At 52.6% G+C, this 22,521-nt stretch overlaps 1 protein-coding gene across 1 annotated transcript; it reads left to right on the forward strand.

The window, feature by feature from the left end:
• The first annotated feature begins 627 nt into the window (after positions 1 to 627).
• On the forward strand, positions 628 to 21,205 carry YJU2 (YJU2 splicing factor homolog). Its single transcript, XM_055371284.1, has 8 exons — positions 628 to 750; positions 2,644 to 2,744; positions 4,450 to 4,594; positions 7,719 to 7,853; positions 11,610 to 11,791; positions 15,353 to 15,473; positions 19,747 to 19,897; positions 20,700 to 21,205. Exons 1-8 carry the CDS (start codon positions 727 to 729, stop codon positions 20,810 to 20,812), a joined length of 972 nt encoding a protein of 323 aa, XP_055227259.1. The 5' UTR covers positions 628 to 726; the 3' UTR covers positions 20,813 to 21,205.
• Positions 21,206 to 22,521: the final 1,316 nt, after the last annotated feature.

Consider the following 22,521-nt stretch of genomic DNA (forward strand, 5'->3'; position numbering starts at 1 on the left):
AACCCTCTCTTGAGGTCTGGATCCGGACCCCTGTCCTGGAACAATCTGACACAGAGCAAACGTCCATGAAAGGTGGGGAGGAGGCTGTGGGAAGGAGGCTGGGGAAGGAATGGGATGGGAAGTCCTCTTTAAGGGGAAGGCACAGGTGGGCAATGGAGGGACATTTGGGAGACACTGCGTATGTTTAGGAAGTTGGTTTGGAGCTTGATCTTTAAGTCAATGTCTGTGACTCAAGAGTCGTCCAGGGTCCTCTTAAGTCACCCTATGTGTGGCCCCAACCCCATGTGAGAGTTGCGGGCCCAGGAACGATGTGTGGATTCCCAGAGCCCAGAATACAAAGCAGGCGCATAATACATATTTGCTGAATAAAAGAATGAAGAACAAGGGCTGTCGCGTAGCGCAGCCAGGTCACGTTACAAAATTTTAACGAGCCGCTGCCCGCTTCTAGGGGGCGCAGCGCACTATACAAAATTCTCCAATTCCACATGGCTCCCGGAATCCTTATTTCGCGCTACTCAGGTTGCAACTCCGGAGGAAAGACGCCGGGACTTCCAGCTTGATAGGCGGGGATTGGAACCAATGAAAGAGGGCTGCTGTGTATGCTGCAGCCAATAATAGCGGCTGAAGGAAGTGACGTTTACGGAAGTAAGGCTTCCGTCGGAAAAGCTCGATAATTACCCAGCCTAACCATTTCTCAGGTGCTTGCGAGGTGATTGGAAGGCAAAGATGTCGGAGCGAAAAGTATTAAACGTAAGTGTTGGGCGACTAGGGCTTTTCAATCGGAGCAGGACATCCCGGAACTCCGGGAGAGGGAGGAGCTTCCTGAGATCTCCTCTTTGGAACCCTTCTTTCCCAACGGCCTTCCGCGAGATGGGGCTTCCCAGACTCCTCCCCAGACTCCTCCCTAGACTCCTCCCCATCGCCTTCCGTCGGGGGGGTGGGCCTTCGCTAAGTCTCCCTTCTGGGCTGGGGTGTAGCTAGTCACCTGCGGGGCGTGGCTTGGGCTTTTACCCAATCACTTCACCAGATAGGGTTTTTTTTCTGGGGGCGGGGCTTCCTTAAATGCTGGCGGTCGTGTTGTGCCCTCTTCTTGAGGGGCGTGGCTCTGAGAAGCCCCGCCCCACTTAGGGACTGTAGCCAATCGTGTACTTTGGGGGTGTGGAGGGGGGGGTGTGTTACTGGGGTCTGGTCATGCAAATAACCTCTGCCTGACAGTGGCCAAGATTCCAGACTCCCAGAAGAAAAGCAGAGGTTCAGTATAAACTATACTGTTGGCACACTTCTGTTTTTTTGTTTTTTGAGATGGAGTTTTGCGCTTGCTTCCCAGGCTGGAGTGCAGTGGCACGTTCTTGGCTCACTGCAGCTTCTGCCTCCTGGGTTCAAGCGATTCTCCTGCCTCAGCCTCCTGAGTAGCTGGGACTGCAGGCGCCCGCCACCATGCCCGGTTAAATTTTTTTGTATTTTAGTAGAGATGAGGTTTCACCATGTTGCCCAGGGTGGTTTTGAACTCCTGAGCTCAGGCAGTCCACCCACCTCAGACTCCCCAAGTGCTGGAATTACAGGCGTGAGCCACCGCGCCCGGCCCCACGCAGGTCTTTCTAGGAGAGCAGTCTCAGGCTTGCTGTAGGAACTCCTGGGAAACAGGAGCCCTGGGATACAAAGGGAGTGTGAGTATGGATTATGACAGATAACTCCACTGCACCACTGGAAAATAAAGCACTTTGTGTTTGGAGTACCTACTGGGTGCCAGACACTGCAAAGAGCACTTTATCCCCCTTGCCTCAAGGAATGCGTGCAAAGACTCTTGGAGACAGAGGACAATGTGCGCATTTCACAGAGGAGTAAACTGAGCCCTGCAGGTTTCAGCTCCTCAGGATTCAGATCCAGGGAGATGACTCTGTAGGAAACGGATGTAGTATCGTGATTAGGAGGCTGAGCTAACAGAGTCCCGGTTTACCCTCTACAGAATTGCTGGGGAGTTGGGACACCTAGGGGAACTCGGTCTCCTGCCCGAACAACAGAAGTGCTAAGCAAAGCTTAACCTCTACAAAGGGCAGGGCATGGTGGCTCACGCGTGTAATACCAGCACTTTGGGAGGCCAAGGCAGGTGGATCACCTGAGGTCAGGAGTTCGAGACTAGCCTGGCCAACATGGTGAAACCCCATCTCTACTAAAAATACAAAAATTAGCGGGGTGTGGTGGTGGGTGCCTGTAATCCCAGCTACTGTAGAGGCTGAGGCAGGAGAATCGCTTGAACCCAGGAGGCGGAGGTTGCAGTGAGCCAAGATCGCGCCACTGGACTCCAGCCTGGGCAACAAGAGCAAAACTCCATCTCAGAACAAAAACAAAAACAAACCCTGGCTTTTTAGAGCTTCCCGTGTAGGCAGCATTTCATGTGTATTGTCATGACTGGTATTTAGGAGAATTAAATGTGTCCTGTATGACTCCACTGGGAGAGAGTCAGGAAGCTTCTGCCTGGCCTCCCTCCGACTGTACTGAGCCCTGCGAGTCCTCCCTGCCTGTCGCGGAACCTGGGGTGGGCTTGGGGACCCCCGACACAGCTCCCCAGAGCCCCTTCCCTCTGCCATGTCCTGCCCCTGCTTCTGAAAATAACTCCCCCAATGTTTCCTTCCTCCCCCGCAGAAATACTACCCGCCGGACTTTGACCCATCAAAGATCCCCAAACTCAAGCTCCCCAAAGACCGGCAGTACGTGGTGCGGCTGATGGCCCCCTTCAACATGAGGTGAGCACCCCCTGCGTGACCCCACACACCAGTCATGGCTGAAGGACGCAGTGCCTGGCATCCACAGAGGTGACTCGTCCGGTGTTAAGACCAGATCACTGGTCTTAGACATTGTCCTGGCTCAGACATTGACCATTCCAGCCCTCCTTCGCCTCACCATTTGGGATTAAGCTCTGGATCTTTTAGAGCCCCCAGCCAGTGCCTGCCTTGAGATCATGGTGGTTAGTAAACGTGTGAGCAGAGAGGATAGGACCCCACAGAGATGCAGCCCCATAGATATATTTCAGCTCCTGCAACAGCCAAGCTCGTTCCTACCCCAGGGCCTTTGCACACACTGCTGCCCCTGCTTGGAACTCTCTCCCTCTACTTTCTTTCTTTCTTTTTTTTTTTTTTTTTGTTGAGACAGAGTCTTGCTGTGTTGCCCAGGCTGGAGTGCAGTGGCGTGATATCAGCTCACTGCAACCTCCACCTCCTGGCTTCAAGCGATTCTCCTGCCTCAGCCTCCCAAGTAGCTGGGATTACAGGCGTGCACCACCACGCCTGGCTAATTTTTGTATTTTCAGTAGAGTTGGTGTTTTACCATGTTGGCCAAGCTGGTCTCGAACTCCTGACCTCAGGTGATGTGCCCTCCTTGGCCTCCCAAAGTGCTGCGATTGCAGGCGTGAGCTACCGCGCCTGGCCTTCTCCTTCTGCTTACACATGGCAGGCTCCTCTTGTCTGCCATAGGTCATGGCTCCAATCTCACCCCTCCGGGAGGCCTCCATCATCCCCTCACGGTGCCCAGATCTTGCCTTTTGTAGCACTTCAGAATTATTGTATTTCACCAACTCTAAACCCCACACCTTTTCATGCTCTAGCATATCTGAAATCACACACCTAACGAGGAAAGAGACATCTGGGTCAGTGAAATTCGGTTCATGCCCATGTGTTGTTGGCCTGTCTACTCCTCCCCCTCATTCATTCATTTATTCATTCAACACTCATTTATTGGGCACCTGCTGTGTGCCAGGGTCTGTGCTGGGCGCCAGAAACAAAGTCCCTGGCCTCATGGAGCCCACAGTCTAATGGGAAGTGGAGAATAGTGGTAGTCAGGTAGGTGCACGGGCCCCCAAAGTCAGGCAGGAGAGAGCCCCTGGGGCAGTGGCGCAGGAGGGAGGGCTATAGGTAGCTGGGGTAGTCACGGCGACATCAGGCAAAATACTGGTGGCGCTGAGGTCTGAGGATGAAGGGTGTCGCCGGCCATGAGACTGTAGGAGCAAAGGCCTTGAGCTGGGACTGAGCTGGGGGTGTTTGCAGGATCAGACAGGAGGCGGGCGTGCTGGGCTGGGGAGCAGAGCCCGGAGTAGGAGGGGAAGAGGGGGGTGGGGCAGCATTTTTCTGTGTGGCATCTTTCCTCCTGGAGGGTGGGGTGCCCCGTAAGCACCAAGATTGCTTCTGGGAGTGCATGACAGGCAGGCCTCACCTACTCAGGGGGCTTCCCAAGCAGGCGACCCTTGGACTGAGCCCCAGGAAGATATGAATGAGAACACGAAGTTCTCAGGTAGAGGAAATTTGGACACAGGGTGGGGCAGCCTGCCTCTTGAAGGAGGGAGCTCCCCGTCACTGGAGGCAAGCAAGCAGTGATCTTGCAGGATGCCGCAGGGACAGCCTGCCAGCGGGAGCCAGAGTCCCAAGACAGCTCACATCCCTACATGCTGCCCCGCAGGTGTAAGACATGCGGAGAGTACATCTACAAGGGGAAGAAATTCAACGCTCGGAAGGAGACGGTGCAGAACGAGGTCTACCTGGGCCTGCCCATCTTCCGCTTTTACATCAAGTGCACGCGCTGCCTGGCAGAGATCACCTTCAAGGTAGATGAGACGGCCGGCCAGGCCGGTCCCTCTCCCCCAGCACACCTCAGATCAGGGCGGGCCCTGGGGTTCCTTAACTCCAATCCTCTCCATCCAGGGAATCTCATTTCAGTTTATCCCCAAGAAACAGACAACGGTTTGGGAGAGATGTTCATGGCAGCATTCTAAATAAAGGCAAAAAGACAGAAGCAACCTAGATAGATAATAATAAGGGATGAGAAGAACAAACTAGCATGCAGGCTGGGCATGGCTCACGCCTGTAATCCCAGCACTTTGGGCGGCCAAGGCAGGCAGATCACCTGAGGTCAGAAATTCAAGACCACCCTAGCCAACATGGCGAAATGCCATGTCTACTAAAAATACAAAAATTACTGGGCATGGTGACGGACTATAATCCCAGTTACTCGAGAGGCTAAGGCAGGAGAATCACTTGAAGCTGGGAGGCAGAGGTTGCAGTGAGCGAAGATTGCACCGCTATACTCCAGTCTGGGTGACAGAGCAAGACTCCAACTAAAAAAAAAAAAAGCCAGGCACAGTGGCTCATGCCTGTAATTCCAGCAGGTTGGGAGGCCAAGGCAGGAAAGAGAGCCCCTGAGGTCAGGAGTTTGAGACCAGCCTGGCCAACATGGTGAAACCCCGTCTCTACTAAAAATACAAAAGTGAGCCAGGCGTGGTGGCTCATGCCTGTAATCTCAGGTACTTGGGAGACCAAAGCAGGAGAATCGCTTGAACCCGAGAAGGAGAGGTTGCAGTGAGCCAACATTGCGCCTTTGCACTCCAGCCTGAGCAACGAAGTGAAACTCTGTTTCAAAAAGAAAAAAAAAAGTAGCATGCAATGGAATATTACACAGCCAATAAAAATTACAATTTGACTTTTATTTGTTACCTTGAGAATTTAAGGAAAGACTGAAGATAACTTAAAATTTTCTCTTCCTATGCTTAAGTACTCTTTGAATACTTTTTTGCCATAAGCTTTTTTTCTTTGATTAAAAAAACATTTTGGGCTGGGCGCAGTGGCTCACAGCTATAATCGCAGCACTTTGGGAGGCCAAGGCAAGTGGATCAGTTGAGGTCAGGAGTTCAAGACCAGCCTGGCCAACATGATGAAACCCCAACTCTACTAAAAAAAATACAAAAATAGGCCGGGCGCAGTGGCTCACGCCTCTAATCCCAGTACTTTGGGAGGCTGAGGTAGGCGGATCATGAGGTCAGGAGATCGAGACCATCCTGGCTAACACAGTGAAACCCCGTCTCTACTAAAAAAAAAGCAAAAAAAATTAGCCGGGCGTGGTGGCAGGCGCCTGTAGTCCCAGCTACTCGGGAGGCTGAGACAAGAGAATGGCGTGAACCCAGGAGGTGGAGCTTGCAGTGAGCCGAGATCGCGCCACTGCACTCCAGCCTGGGCGACAGAGCGAGACTCTGTCTCAAAAATAAATAAATAAATAAATAATAATAATAATATTTTGGCTGGGTGCAGTGGCTCATGCCTGTAATCCCAACACTTTGAGAGGTCAAGGGAGAAGGATCGCTTAAATCCAGGAATTCAAGACCAGCTTGGGCAACATAGTGAGATCCCGTCGGTACAAAAAATATAAAAATTAGCTGGGCATGATGGCATGCGCCTATAGTCGTAGCTACTTGGGAGGCTGAGGCAGGAGAATCAATTGCGTCTGGGAGGCCAAGGCTGCAGTGAGCCATGATTTCACTGCTGTACTCCAGCCTGAGTGACAGAGTGAGACCCTGTCTGCAAAAAAACAAACAAACAAAAACTTTTTTTGAAATACCTGAAGATTTACAGAAAAGTTCCAAAGATAGTACGGATAGTTCTCACCTACCCCTCACCAGCTTCCCCGAATATTAGCATCTTATATAACCAGGGTACATCTGTCACAGTAAGAAACTAAGGGTGGGGCCAGGCATGGTGGCTTATTCCCAGCACTTTGAGAAGGCAAGGCAGGAGGATTGCTGGGGACCAGAAGTTCAAGACTAGCCTGGGCAACATAGTGAGACCCTGTCCGTGTCTACACACACACACACACACACAAATTTTAATTAAAAAAAGAAACTAAAGGTGGAATGTTACCATTAACATTGTAGGCTGTGGCTGGGCGCAGTGGCTCACGCCTGTAATCCCGGCACTTTGGAGGCCAAAGCAGGAGGATCGGTTGAGTCCAAGAGTTAGAGACCAGCCTGGGCAACATGGCGAAACCCTGTCTCTACCGAAAAGAAATTTAAAAATTAGCCAGGTGTGGTGGTGCATACCTGTAGTCCCAGCTACTCGGCAGGCTAAGGTGAAAGGATTGCTTCAACCCGGGAGGCTGAGGTTGCAGTGAGCCATGATCCTGCCACTGCACTCCAGCCTGGGCAACAGCACAAGACCCTGTCCCAAAAAAAATAAAAAACATAGTGTTACTATTAGCATTTAGACCGAAGGTAGATTTCAGTTTTTCTGCTAATGTCACTTTTCTGTTCCAGTGTGTAATTTAAGATACCAGGGTGTATTTAGCCTCTCTATTCAATAAACAAAAACAGAAGCATGCTGTATACATATTTGTACATGTGATTTATAATCAAAGAAAAGGTGTTAATAAATACAAAGGGCAGAAATCACAACATGTGCAGAACCTTGGAGATTTTTTTTTTTTTTTTTTGAGACAGGGTCTCACTTTGTAGCCAAGGCTGGAGTACAGTGGTGTGATCTCAGCTCACCGTACCTCAACCTCCCAGGTTCATGTGATTCTCATGCCTCAGCCTCCAGAGTAGCTGGGATTACAGGCATGCACCACCTTGCCGTGCCTAATTTTTGTATTTTTAGTAGAGACAGGTGCCTCATTGGAGAGTTTGTTTGCAGTCATGTTAAGGGTAGGGAGTGGAGGCTGCAGGGAGGCAGTGGGCAGATGAAAAGAGTCTTAAAGTCCATGCCAGGGAGTTGGGCATTTTTGCCCATGGACATGGGAGGAGCACTAGGAAGAAATCTCACCAGCCAAAGCAATAAGACAAGAAAAAGAGAAGGTGGTAGAACCAGTAAAAATCAGAGAGAAGGGGCCCTGATCTGCTGGTGGTACTTTAGAAGATTCTGTTGCCTGGGGATGTAGGAGCTGATGTCTGTCTATCCTCCCTGCAGACAGACCCTGAAAACACAGACTACACCATGGAGCATGGAGCCACGCGGAATTTCCAGGCTGAGAAGCTCCTGGAGGAGGAGGAGAAGAGGGTGCAGAAGGAGCGGGAGGACGAGGAGCTGAACAACCCCATGAAGGTGAGTCGGGGGCCATGTAGGTGTTCATGGGCACTGTGTGTGTGGGTGTGTGTGTGTGCTGATGGTTGTGCCCTTCCTGCCTCAGGTCCCCAAGGAAGGAAGATGGGGTGGGGGGCGTGGTTGGTAAAATTTTAAGATGTCCCCAGGAGGCCAGGCATAGTGGCTCATGCCTGTAATCTCAGCAGTTTGGGAGGCTGAGGCGGGAGGATCACTTGAGGTCAGGAGTCCTAGACCAGCCTGGCCAACATGGCGAAACCCTGTTCCTACTAAAAATTTAAAAACTTAACACTGGGCGCAGTGGCTCACACCTGTAATCCCAGCACTTTTGGAGGCCGAAGTGGGTGGGTCACGAGGTCAGGAGTTTGAGACCAGCCTGACCAACATGGTGAAACCCCGTCTCTACTAAAAATACAAAAATTAGCCAGGCGTGGTGGCGCGCTTCTGGAATTACAGCTACTCAGGAGGCTGAGGCAGGAGAGTCGCTTGAACCGGGGAGGCAGATGTTGCAGGAAGCTGAGATGGCACCACTGCACTCCAGCTTGGGTGACAGAGTGAGATTCCGTCTCCAAAAAAAAAAAAAAAAATTAGTCAAGCATAGTGGCGCATGCCTGTAATCTCAGCTACTTGGGAGGCTGAGGCAGGAGAATTGCATGAACCCGGGAGGCAGAGGTTGCAGTGAGCCGAGATCAAACCACTGCACTCCAGCCTTGGCAGCAAAGCAAGACTCTGTCTCAAAAAAAATAAATAAATGAAAGAAATTATGTTCACTTCCAATAGGACAATTTTGTATTTTCTCAGAAATATTAAAAGGAGCCAGGCATGGTGGCTTGAACCTGTAGTCCCAGCTACTTTAGGGGTTGAGACAGGAGGATCACTTGAGTCTAGGAGTCCAAGACCAGCCTGGGCAACATAGTGAGACTCTGTCTCTATAAAACATTTAAAAATTAGCCAGGTGCTTGCCAGGCGTGGTGGCTCACACCTGTAATCGCAGCACTTTGGGAGGCCAAGGCAGGTGGATCACAAGGTCAGGAGTTCAAGACCAGCCTGGCCAAGAGGGTGAAACCCCATCTCTACTAAAAATACAAAAAATTAGCCGGGCATGGTGGCAGACGCCTGTAATCCCAGCTACTCGGGAGGCTGAGGCAGAGAATTGCTTGAACTCAGGAGGCAGAGGCTGCAGTGAGCCGAGATCATGCCACTGCACTCCAGCCTGGGCGACAGAGCAAGATTCTGTGTCAAAAAAAAAAAAAAAAAAAAATCAGCCAAGTGCTTTGGGAGGCTGAGGCAGGTGGATCACCTGAGGTCAGGAGTTCAAGACCAGCTTGGCCAACACGGCGAAACCCTGTCTCTACTAAAAATACAAAAATTAGCCAGGCGTGGTGGCACGCACCTATAATCCAAGCTACTCAGGAGGCTGAGGCAGGAGAATTGCTTGAACCCAGGAGGCGGAGGTTGCAGTGAGCCAAGATCACGCCATTGCACTTCAGCCTGGGCAACAAGAGTAAAACTCTGTCTCAACAACAACAACAAAAATTAGGCAGGTGTACTGGTGTGCACCTGTGGTCCCACCTACTAGGGAGGCTGAGGCGGGAGGATCACTTGAGCCCAGGAAATTGAGGTTGCAGTTAGCTATGATCACATCACTGCACTCCAGCCTGGAAGACAGCAAGACTGTCGCTAAAATATATATATATATATATATATATATATATATATATGTACACACACATATACGTATATATACATACACATATATATATAAAATAGATTTTTAAATGACTGTGTTCCCTGCTGTCCCCTCCTGCTTCCATATTTCCCATCCATTCCTATCTATTCCTGGACCCACCCACCCCTGCCAAATGTGAGTTTTCTGAGCAAGCCACATCAGACCAGATACAACATTTTCCATGGCCATGCAGAGCAACAGGGAGTGAAATGAGCCTTGGCAAGGGTTTGGTGTGTGCCTGGGCCTGTCGCACTGCTGTCTGTGTGTGAATTTAGTTACCTCCACACTGACAGCAAGGGGCTCTTACCCTGATGTTAGTCAGCTATTGCTACATAACAGGTTTTCCCAAAACTTAGTGACTGAAAACAACAAACATTTATTATCCCACAGTTTTTGAGAGTCAGGCATCCAGAAGCAGCTGAGCTGGATGGTTGTGGCTTGGGGGCTCCCATGAGGTTGCAGTCAAGGTGTTGGCCAGGGTAGTATCATCTGAAGGCTGGACTGGGACTGGAGGAGCCACTCGCAAACTGGCTCCCTCTACTGGCTGTTAGCTGTCAGCCTCAGTTCCTGGCTGTGTGGGGAGCTGCTTGAGCAACCTCACAACATGGCGGCTGCCTACCCCAGAGCACGTGACCCAAGAGTGAGAGCAAGGAGGAAGGCCTGTGCTTTTACATCCTAGTCTCAGAAGTTACGTGCCATTATTTCTGTCATATTCCATTAGAGCAAGTAGCTTGTCCAGCCCCTGCTCAAGGGGAGGGGAGTCACCTCCACCCCTTAAATGGAGGAGCATCAGAGAGTTTGTGGACATACTTTTAAACTGTCAGAATTGCCATTTTTCCAAAGGGTAAATACAACAAGGTCACAGCACCGGGAAGCAGCCAGGCAGGATTCACTCCCAACCTGCCTGGCTCCAAAGCCACTTCTCAGGGGCCCATGGCCACCAGACTTGCCTCCCTCAGCCTCAGTTTCCTTTTCTGTAAAATGGGGGTTGTGAGGATTAAATGAGATGGCATATGGAAACGTCTTAGCCCAGGGCCTGGTGTACAGTAGGTGCTCAGGTTGTCTTTTACAATTTTTCCTTAATATTATTATTTTTGAGATAGAGTCTCGCTCTGTCACCCAAGCTGGAATGCATTGGCACGCTCTCAGCTCAGTCAACCTCTGCCTCCTGGGTTCAAGTGATTCTCCTGCCTCAGCCTCCCAAGTAGCTGGGATTACAGGTGTGTGCCACCACACCTGGATAATTTTTGAATTTTTATTTTTTATTTATTTATTTTTTTGAGATGGAGTCTCACTCTGTCACCCAGGTTGGAGTGCAGTGGTGCAATCTTGGTTCACTGCAACCTCTGCCTCCCGGGTTCAAGCAATTCTCCTGCCTCAGCCTCCCAAGTAGCTGGGATTACAGGCACATGCCACTATGCCCAGCTACTTTTTGTATTTTTAGTAGAGATGGAGTTTCGTCATGTTGGCCAGGCTGGTCTTGAACTCCTGACCTCAAGTGATCTGTCTGCCTCGGTCTCCCAAAGTGCTGGGATTACAGGCATGACCCATAACATCCAGCCTGTATTTGTAGTAGAGACAGGGTTTCACCATGTTGGCCAGGCTGGTCTTGAACTCCTGATCTCAGGTGATCCGCCCGCTCCGGCCTCCCAAAATGCTGGGATTACAGACGTGAGCCACCGTGCCTGGCCAAATTTTTCCTTATTATTCTTACTGAAAGATGGCACCAGGCCAGAAATCCAGGCCACCTGGGTCCAGAGCCGGCCTCTTTCCACCCCACCCTGCCCCGGGGCTCAGATCCTGGCTCCACCACTGCTCAGCCCCATGTGGTCACTTTCCCTCCCCAGACCTGAGTGTTCTCACCTGTGAAATGGACGCAGCGCTGGGCATGGGCAGGGGCTTCCCTGAGCAGGATGGAAACGTGGGGGTAGGGGTTCCTCCTGTGGCCCGCGGTGGCCCCCGATGCCAGACAGGGTTTGCCCCGTGGTGCGATCCCCATGCACTCAGCCCCGCCGCCCCACGCCCGCCAGGTGCTAGAGAACCGGACCAAGGACTCCAAGCTGGAGATGGAGGTGCTGGAGAACCTCCAGGAGCTGAAAGACCTGAACCAGCGGCAGGCGCACGTGGACTTCGAGGCTATGCTGAGGCAGCACCGCCTGTCGGAGGAGGAGCGGCGGAGGCAGCAGCAGGAGGAGGACGAGCAGGAGACCGCGTGAGTCAGGGCCGGCCCAACCCAGCCCCACCTCGCAGCCTCTGCCCCGGCAGGCGCTGCCTCTGCCCCAGACCCTTTCCCCGCTCTCTGGAGTGTCGCCTTTGCAAGGACCCCTTTCCCACCGCCCATCTCACTTTCTCCCTTGTAGCGTCTCTCGAGGGGGTCCCAGGCCACTGCCGGGCATGGTGACTTAGCACGTGGTCGCCTGCATGGCTGCGGTTTGTCACAGTGAGAGGACACAGCAGATTCAGCAAAGGGAAAGGGCATGTGTGGTGTGTCGGGGGCCAGGCCTTCCAGATCCTCTCCTGGTGGAGCTTCGCAGGACACGCCTCATCCCCTAGCACCAGCCCGGAGGACTCGAGAAAGGCGCCATCACTAGGGAAGCTCCTAGAGACCCAGCGTGGGGTTCCTATGGGGCCTGGTCCCACAGCCCCCGCTGCCTGGCCCATGCCGGGATTCCAGACTCCAGAGGAAAGCAGGGGTCACGCATAAACCATGGTGTTTGCAGGAACAGCTGAGGCCCCAGAGCCCGTCCCATCCATGAGGGTGGGAGGCCCCCAGCACAGGCTCCCGGACACCCACCAAGGGCCGCCCTCACCAGCCGCCTTCTGAGGACACAGCCTCAGGCCTCCTGGGTGAACACTTTTCTTTTTTTTTTTTTTTTTTAAGACGGAGTCTCCCTCTGCCGCCCAGGCTGGAGTGCAGTGGCGCCATCTCGGCTCACTATAACCTCCGCCTCCCGGGTTCATGCCATTCTCCTGCCTCAGCCTCCCGAGTAGCTGGGATTACAGGCATCCGCCACCAAGCCCGGCTAATTTTTTGTAATTTTTAGTAGAGATGGGGTTTCACCGTGTTAGCCAGGATGGTCTCGATCTCCTGACCTCGTGATCCGCCCGCCTCGGCCTCCCAAAGTGCTGGGATTGCAGGCATGAGCCACCGCGCCCGGCCGACACTTTTCTTTTTCTTTGAGACAGGGTTTTGCTCTGCTGCCGAGGCTGGAGTGCAGTAGTGCAGTCATAGCTCACTGTAGCCTCCATCTCCCGGGCTCAAGCGTTCCTCCTGCCTCAGCCTTCTGGGTAGCTGGGACCACAGGGACACATCACCATGCCCAGCTAATTGTTTTTATTTCTGTAGAGACAGGACCTCGCTATGTTGGCCAGGCTGGTTTTGAACTCCTGGCCTCAAGTGATCCTCCCACCTTAGTCTCCTGAAGTGCTGGATGACACGTGTGAGCCCCTGTGGTTGGCTGGTGAATGCCTTTGACGCCGACCACCTCTGAGCCCGCGTGCTGATCCCCTCCTTTCCTGGTGCCTCATCTCCCCTCCCTCCTTTAGAATCTGAGCTGTAAGGACAAGGACATGGTGGCCTCTCCTGTGTCCCCAGGGCTTCCAGCAGGTAGGTTCTGGTAGGTTCCACGTCAGTGCCTGATGGGTGTGCAGATCAGCGATACTGTGCAGAAAAAGAACAGTGTTGGGAGCCTGCGTTCATCCTGCACCTTCTGGGCGCCGGGTGTGGCTGTAACCTCACTACCCACACAGCCCTGGGGGTCAGTGTGATCTTCATCATGGAGGGGACTGAGGTCCAGGGAGGTCCAGGCATGAGCCCCACCAAGGTTACCCTCCAGGCTCCATCCAGACAGGCTGGTTCTGGCATCCAGGCACTTAACCACACCACTGCCCTTGGTGGACATGGAAAAGTTAATGTAAAAAAGTAGAAGGGGCCGGGCGCAGGGTCTCCTGCCTGCCATCCTGCACTGTGGGAGGCCGAGGCGGGTGGATCACCTGAGGTCAGCAGTTCGAGACCAGCCTGGCCAACATGGCGAAACCCCATCTGTACTAAAAATACAAAAACAAATTAGCTGGGCGTGGTGGCAGATGCCTGTAATTCCAGCTGCTCCAGAGGCTGAGACAGGAGAATTGCCTGAACCCGGGAGGCGGAGGTTATAGTGAGCCGAGATGGTGCCACTGAACTCCAGCCTGGGCGAAAGAGCAAGATTCCTCCTAAAAAAAATGAAAATTAAAAAGTAGACTAGGTGCGGTCGGTGGCTCACGCCGGTAATCCCAGCACTTTGGGAGGCTGAAGTGGGTGTATCACCTGAGGTCAGGAGTTCGAAACCAGCCTGGCCAAGATGGTGAAACCCCACCTCTACTAAAAATACAAAAATTAGCTGGACATGGTGGTACGTGCCTGTAGTCCTAGCTAACATTTTTAATTTTTTTAGAGACGGGGTCTCGCTATGTTGCCCAGGCTGGTCTCGAACCCCTGGCTCAAGCGGTCCTCCCGTCTCAGCGTCCCAAAGAGCTGGGATGACAGGCGTGAGCCACTGCATCTGGCCCCTTTAATCTGTTTTATGTTTAAATAGAGGAAGTGGTAACCACTGGGTTAAGGAAGTCCCAATGGGTGCTCTGCCATCACGGAGCTCACTGTGTGGGGAGGGAGAGGGACAAGGAGACCAATCAATACCCAGGACAACATCCATCTGGATGAGAGAGAAGCCAGGGTGCGTGAGCTTGAATTATGAGGATGAGCTTCTCAGAGGAAGAGCGTCTTGCATTGGATATTGAAGGGCGAGTAGGAGTTCACCAAGCGAGTGCTTGGCAAAGGGGGCATTCCAGGTAAGGGGATGTAGGCCCCTAATTTTTAAAATTCTTTTTGCAGAGATGCGGTCTTGCTGTGTTGCCCAGGCTGGCCTCAAGCATTTCTCCTGCCTTGGCCTCTAAAGGCACAGGGATTACAGACATCAGCCACCATGTCTGGCCCCAAGACATTTTTCTAAAAGACGTTTTCTTTGAAGCTATATCCCCTGATTAGAGTTCTCACACTGTGGTTCTCACATAAACCACTCCCAGAATTAGAGACCGGCCTGGCCAAGATGGTGAAACCCCGCCTCTACTAAAAATACAAAAATTAGCTGGACACGGTGGTGCGTGCCTGTAGTCCTAGCTGCTCGGTAGGCTGAGGCTGGAGAATTGCTTGAACCCAGGAGGCGGAGGTTGCAGTGAGCCAAGATCACGCCACTGCACTCCAGCCTGGGCAACAAAGACTCCATCTCAAAAAAGAAAAAAAAAATACAAAAATTAGCTGGGTGTGGTGGCAGGCACCTGTAATCCCAGGTACTTGGGAAGCTGAGGCAGGAGAATCGCTTCAACCTGGGAGGTGGGGGTTACAGTGAGCCAAGATTGCGCCACTGCACTCCAGCCTGGGCAACAGAGCAAGACTCTGTCTCAAAAATAAAATGAAATAAAATTTAATAAGGCATAGGGAAACGCCTGTGGACCCAGCTACTCAGGAAGCTGAGTGGGGAGGATCGCTTGAGCCCAGGAGGTTGAGGTTGCAGTGAGCTGTGATTGTGCCACTTCACCCTCCCTGAGTGACAGAGTGAGACCTTGTCTCTTAAAAAAAAAAAAAGTAATCTGCGCTCCCCCTACTCCCTCCCATCCCTGCTCACTGAGGGCAGGAAGAGGTCTCCAGGCACCCAGGCCCCTCGCCACCCCAGCAGGTACATCCCAGGCACTGTTCCCCAAACAGAGCACGTCCAAGTTCCCATCTTCCATCCCACAGGGCCCTGTTGGAGGAAGCCAGAAAGCGAAGACTGCTGGAGGACTCCGACTCAGAGGATGAGGCCGCTCCCTCGCCCCTGCAGCCAGCCCTTCGGCCCAACCCCACCGCCATCCTGGACGAGGTAAGGGGGGCTGCCTGAGTCCCGGGGGCTCCCAGGTGAACTAGGGACAAATGAAGCCAGGGGTCAGCTTGACTTTTTCTTTTGTTTTTTGTTTTTGTTTTTTGAGACCGAGTCTCGCTCTGTCGCCTAGGCTGGAGTGCAGTGGCACGATCTTGGCTCACTGCAACCTCTGCCTCCCAGGTTCAAGCGATTCTCCTGCCTCAGCCTCCCGAGTAGCTGGGACTACAGGCACGCGCCACCAAGCCCAGCTAATTTTTTGTATTTTTAGTAGAGATGGGGTTTCACCATGTTGGGAAGGATGGTCTCAATCTCTTCACCTCGTGATCTGCCCACCTAGGCCTCCCAAAGTGCTGGGATTACAGGCGTGAGCCACCATGCCCGGCCAGAACTTGACTTTTTCTTAAAAGGCCGGTCTGCACCCTAACTCCTCCACTCTGTGGCTGTAGCCCAAAACAACCATGATCAGGTGTAAATAAGTGGGTGTTGCCTGGTGCCAATAAATCTTTATTTATAGGCTGGGTGCAGTGGCTCATGCCTGTAATCCCAGCACTTTGGGAGGCCGAGGCAGGCGGATCATCTGAGGTCAGGAGTTCGAGACCAGCCTGGCCAACATGGAGAAACCCTGTCTCTAATAAAAATACAAAAATTAGCTGGACATGGCGGTGCATGCCTGTAATCCCAGTTACTTGGGAGGCTGAGGCAGGAGAATCACTTGAACCTGGGAGGCAGAAGTTGCAGTGAGCTGAGATTGTGCCATTGCACTCCAGCCTGGGCAACAGAGTGAGACTCTATCTCAAAAAAAAAAAAAAAAGGAGGAAGGAGTTTTGGTGGATGACCAGCATTTTCCACCACAGCTGACTCATCCAAGGTGGCCTCAGCCACTCTGGCTTGTTCATTGAAGAAGGTGGTGAAAGTAGGGGCTCATAAACCAATAACACAGACACACAGAAACGATTGTTCTGGGCCGGGCGCGGTGGCTCACACCTGTAATCCCAGCACTTTGGGGGGCCAAGGCAGGTGGATCACAAGGTTGGGAGATTGAGACCATCCTGGCTAACATGGTGAAACCCCATCTCTGCTAAAAATACAAAAAATTAGCCGGGCGTGGTGGCGGGCACCTGTAGTCCCAGCTACTCAGGAGGCTGAGGCAGGAGAATGGCGTGAACCCGGGAGGCGGAGCTTGCAGTGAGCTGAGATTGTGCCACTGCAGTCCAGCCTGGGCAGCAGAGCGAGACTCCGTCTCAAAAAAAAAAAAAAAGAAACTATTGTTCTTTCTTCCTTTTTTGTTTGTTTGTTTGACACAGGGTCTTACTCTGTTGCCCAGGCTGGAGTGCAGTAATGCAGTCCCAGCTCACTGCAGCCTGAACCTCCTAGGCCCAAGCAATCTTCCCACCTCAGTCTCCTGAGCAGCTGGGACCACAGGCACGCACCACCACGCCTGGCTAATTTTTCTTTTCTTTCTTTCTTTCTTTCTTTTTTTTTTTAGACAGTTTCACTCTTGTTGCCCAGGCTGGAGTGCAGTGGTGTGATCTCGGCTCACTGCAACCTTCGCCCCCCGGGTTCAAGCGATTCTCCTGCCTCAGCCTCCCAAGTAGTCGGGATTACAGGCGCCTGCCACCATGCCTGGCTAATTTTTGTATTTTTAGTAGAGATGGGGTTTCACCATGTTGGCCAGGCTGATCTAGAACTCCTGACCTCAGGTGATTCACCTGACTCGGCCGCCCAAAGTGCTGGGATTACAGGCGTGAGCCACTGCGCCTGGCCCCTAATTTTTCAAATTCTTTTTTGCAGAGATGCGGTCTTGCTGTGTTGCCCAGGCTGGTCTCACGCACCTGGCCTCAAGCAGTTCTCCCGCCTTGGCCTCTAAAGGCACAGGGATTACAGACATCAGCCACCATGTCTGGCCCCAAGACATTTTTCTAAAAGACATTTTCTTTGAAGCTGTGTCCTCTGATTAGAGCTCTCACACTGTGGTTCTCACATAAACCACCCCCAGAATTCATTGTCTACAACTTCCTCTCTTTTTTTCTTTTTTTTTTTTGAATGAATCAACAGAGTAAAGGTACTTTGAAAGCAGTCCAACCTTTTTTGATTTACTCCTCAGTCTCATGCCTCTACCTGATTTGATAGCAGGTGTTTTATTTGGTTTTAACGTGATTCACCTTCATCAAGACTTTTCAAACCTTCACCCTAACTTTTATAGGAAGGAATATCTCCACACTTGCGTTTTCTTGGTTTATTTTATTTTTATTTTAGAGATGAGGTCTTTCTTGCTCTGTCACCCAGGCTGGAGTGCAGTGACGCGATCACAGCTCGCTGCAGCCTCCAACTCCTGGGCTCAAATGATCCTCCCACCTCAGCCTCTCAAGTAGCTGGGACCCACAAGTGTGTGCCACCACAGCCAGCTAACGTTTAATTTTCTTTTTTTTTTTCTTTTTTTTTTTTTAGAGACGAGTCTGTATGTTGTCTAGGCTGGTCTCAAACTCCTATCCTCAAGCAGTCCTCCCGCCTTGGCCTCCCAATCCTTAGTTTAGTTTAATGATGATGAGTACCACCTGTAGAAACAGGTTTGGGAACTAACCTAGGTAACTTTTTTTTTTTTTTTGAGACAGGCCTGTTCTTTCGCCCAGGCTGGAGTGCAGTGGCACGGTCTCGGCTCACTGCAACCTCCGGCTCCCAGGCTGAAGCAATTGTCCTGCCTTAGCCTCCTGAGTAGCTGGGATTACAGGCGTGTGCTACCACACCTGGCTAGGTTTTGTATTTTCTTTTTATTAATAAAGAGACAGGGTTTCACCATGTTGACCAGGCTGGTCTCGAACTCCTGACCTCAAGTGGTCCACCCGCCTTGGCCTCCCAAAGTGCCAGGATTAGAGGCATGAGCCACTGCGCCCGGCCCAGAGCCACAACTTGAAGGAGGCCTCTCCACCACCTTAGCAGTGGCCGCCCCTCACACCGTCAGCTTGGCACTCAAGGTCTCTGCCCATTCTGCATCCCACCTAGCCTGCCCTGGCACTTCCTGAATCACACTGTGGCTTCTCAGCACGCCTTTACCCATGCCATTCCCCTTACCTGGGATGCCCCCTTTGCCAAGCACTTGCTTGGTGAACTCCTACTCGCCCTTCAATACCCAATGCAAGACGCCCTTCCTCTGAGAAGCTCATCCTCACAATTCAAGCTCACGCACCCTGGCTTCTCTCTCACCCAGATGGATGTTGTCCTGGGTATTGATTGGTCTCCTTGTCCCTCTCCCTCCCCACACGGTGAGCTCCGTGAGGGCAGAGCACCCATTGGGACTTCCTTAACCCAGTGGTTACCACTTCCTCTATTTAAACATAAAACAGATTAAAGGGGCCAGATGCAGTGGCTCACGCCTGTCATCCCAGCTCTTTGGGACGCTGAGACGGGAGGATCGCTTGAGCCAGGAGTTTGAGACCAGCCTGGGCAACATAGCGAGATCCCGTCTCTACAAAAATTAAAAATGTTAGCCCGCCATGGTGGCATGCACCTGCAGGAGGTTGAGGCAAGAGAATCGTTTGAGCCCAGGAGTTCGAGGCTGCAGTGAGCTATGATTGCACCACTACACTCCAGCCTGGGCAATAGAGTGAGACCTTCCCCCCAAAAAAAAATTTTTAATAAAATAGATTAAAGGGTCCCTTCTGTTGCAGTTAAGGAGCTGGAGGCCTTTTCTACCTGCCCCTAACTCTTTGTCAAGGCGGCTTCCTCCATTTTCACTCGTTCTCTCAAGTACATTGAGCACCTCCTTGTGCCAGGAACTGTTTGTGGCACCGCAGAGCCAGCAGTGGGGAAGACAGGAGCTCACGGCAGAGTTGGGGAGAGAGTTATAACAGCCAGCAGAGGGCACTGTGAGCGTGGACATGCAGCCTGCATGTGAGCTTGAACCATGATGGGCTTCTCAGAGGAGGGGTGTCTTGTGTTGGGTATTGAAGGGTGAGTAGGAGTTCACCAAGCGAGTGCATGGAAAAGGGGGCATCCCTGGTGAAGGGAATAGCATGGGTAAAGGCGTGGAGATGAGAAGCCACGGTGTGACTCAGGAAGTGCCAGACCAGGCTATGTGGGATGGAGAATGGGCAGAGGCCTTGAGTGCCAAGCCTAGGGCAGTGGGGAGCCACCGAGGAGTTTAGAGCAGAGGAGGAACGTGGCCAGCGCAGCAGTGGAAGAGTGGGCATGGGGCAGTGAGCAGGGGTTGTGGCGAGGGGCCAGACTGGGCCCTGGATCCGGGCCAGACCCCCACATGTGTCCCCATCACCTGCAGGCCCCAAAGCCCAAGAGAAAGGTGGAGGTCTGGGAGCAGAGCGTTGGCAGCCTGGGCAGCCGGCCCCCGCTGTCGAGGCTGGTCGTGGTGAAGAAGGCAAAGGCCGACCCGGACTGCAGCAACAGGCAGCCTCAGGCGGCCCCTACCCCAGGTAAGGTCACAGAGTTCCCAGAGCTGGGCACGGTTTCTATAGTGGCCTGTAGGTGGCAGCAGCTCCCTGTGCAGTTACAGAGACTTCATGGGGTGGGTGGGGGCGGCCTGCGACCCCCACAGGACCAATTAGTGGAGTGAGCAGCGAAGGCAGGCGGCTTCTTTTTTTCTTTTTTCTTTTTTTTTTTTTGAGACAGAGTCTTGCTCTGTTGCCCAGGCTGGAGTGCAGTGGTGCCATCTCGGCTCACCGCAACCTCCGCCTCCCTGGTTTGAGCAGTTCTCTGCCTCAGCCTCCCAAGTAGCTGGGACTACAGCACCACGCCCGGCTAAATTTTTGTATTATTAGTAGAGGTGGGATTTCTCCATGTTGGTCAGGCTGGTCTGGAACTCCCGACCTCAGGTGATCCACTCACCTCGGCCTCCCAAAATGCTGGGATTACAGGCATGAGCCACCGCGCCCGGCCTGTTTTTGTCTTTTAATTGTCTTAGTATGATGTTTCCTAAGGCGATTAAGTCCACAGTGACTGGACTGTGGCCTTTGCGCCATTTCCATTCTTGGCAGCGCACGTTGGCTGCCTGGGCAAGGTTTGCATTGGCCATTGTTCAGCAGTGGAGCTGTTGAGTCCCAGGTGTGCAGATGTAAATCTGCAATGGGTCCCATCAGGTGCCATCCAGAAAGGCCAGGCCATTCACATGCTGTCGCCTCTGGGCCTTGCAAACCTGCAGAGGTGGCCGGCTCCGTGCCTTGTCCCTGGCCTGTCTGCTCTGGAGCTGAGATGAGCTAACTCTCGCTCTCCCACCAGGAGGCCTGCAGAACAGGAAGGAGGCCAACCCTACACCCCTGACGCCTGGCACATCCTCCCTGAGCCAGCTGGGTGCATACCTGGACAGTGACGACAGCAACGGCAGCAACTGAGCCCTCCCAGGACCCCCTCACCGGGTCAAGGTCACACGTCCAGCTTCAGCCACATTGAGGCCAGCATTGCTGGTGGTCAGGACAGGAGGCCTTGGCGTGACTGGAGACCGGACAGACAAGCGCCAGCGTACTCCAAGCACATAGGGCCAACAGGGGCCTCAGCCCCAGGAGGTCGCTTCTCTGTGCCCTCACCAGCCTCTCAACATCTTGGGGACCCCTGCTGCTCCTGCCCCCACCTGTCACTGTGCTTAGGGCTGCAACATCCCTGGAGCAGCTTCCAACACTACTTCAGGGTGGCAGTGTTTGGGGCACTGGGCGAGCCTGCCGGCCTCTAGATGGCCTCATCTCTTCCTTCCACAAACTGTCTAGAACCAATAAAAGGAAACCTGCCAACCGCCTGGGCCCCTTCTCTCTCCCAGAGTCTGATGAGGAGGCCCCAGGACAAGGCTCTGTTAGCACAATTCGAGGGTCATTCCACAGAGGTTTGTTTGTGTTTTGAGACAGGATCTCACTCTGTTGCCCAGGCTGGAGTGCGGTAGCGTATTCTTGAGTCACTGCAGCCTTGAACTTCCGAGCTCAGGTGATCCTCCCACCTCAGCCTCACGAGTCGCTGAGACCTCAGGTGTGTGCCACCATTCCTGGCTAACTTTTTGTATATTTAGTAGAGACTGGGTTTCACCATGTTGCCCAGGCTGATCTTGAACTCATGGGCTCAAGTGATCCTCCTGCCTCAGCCTCACAAAGTGCTGGGGTCACAGGCATAAGCCACTGTAACAGGCATGAGCCCAGATATTTATACTTAGTTGTCGCCTGAGTGTGCATCTGGGCTCTTTTTGTTTTTTTTTTGTTTTCTCTTCTTTTTTTTTTTCTTTCTTTACCTTTTTTTTTTTTTTTGGGAGACGAAGTCTCGCTCTTGTCCCCCAGGCTGGAGTGCGATGGCGCGATCTTGGCTCACTGCAACCTCTGCCTCCCGGGTTCTAAGCGATTCTCCTGCCTCAGCCTCCAGAGTAGCTGGGATTACAGGCGCCCGCCACCACGCCTGGCTTAATTTTTGTATTTTTAGTAGAGACAGGGTTTCACCATGTTGGCCAGGCTGGTCTCTAACTCCTGACCTCAGGTGATCTGCCCGCCTTGGCCTCCCAAAGTGCTGGGATTACATGCGTGAGCCACCGCGCCCCACCTTTCTTTCTTTAAAAAAAGACAAATTGAGAAACAGGGTCTGGCCGTGTTGCCCAGTCTGGACTCGACCTCCTGTCCTCAACCAACCCTCCTGCCTCAGCCCCCCAAAGTCCTGGGATTACAGGAACATGCCACAGTTCCTGTCCTGGGCCTAGCTCCCCACCCCCCTCCCCCTTTTTCAGGCAGGATCTTGGTCTCTCACCAAGGCTGGAGTGCAGTGGTACAGTTACACCTCACTGCAGCCTCAATCTCCCGGGCTCAAGTGATCCTCCCACCTCAGCCTCCCGAGTAGCTGGGATTCCAGGCCCGAGCCACCACACCCGGCTGGAATTCCATTATTTATGCCAGAGTTCAGCCTTCGCCTACTGGGGACATTGGGTTCGTTCCCCATAATGTTGCTGCTAAACACAGTGTCACGACAAACCTCCTCGTGGGTGTTTCCTTAGGAATGTGGGCAAATACCTCTTCAGAACAGACAGCCAGAAATGGAACTGCCTACTCGAAGAAGGTTCATATCATTCACTTTAGAA

Source organism: Gorilla gorilla, chromosome 20 (assembly GCF_029281585.2).
Source record: "Gorilla gorilla gorilla isolate KB3781 chromosome 20, NHGRI_mGorGor1-v2.1_pri, whole genome shotgun sequence".
Taxonomy (NCBI): domain Eukaryota; kingdom Metazoa; phylum Chordata; class Mammalia; order Primates; family Hominidae; genus Gorilla; species Gorilla gorilla.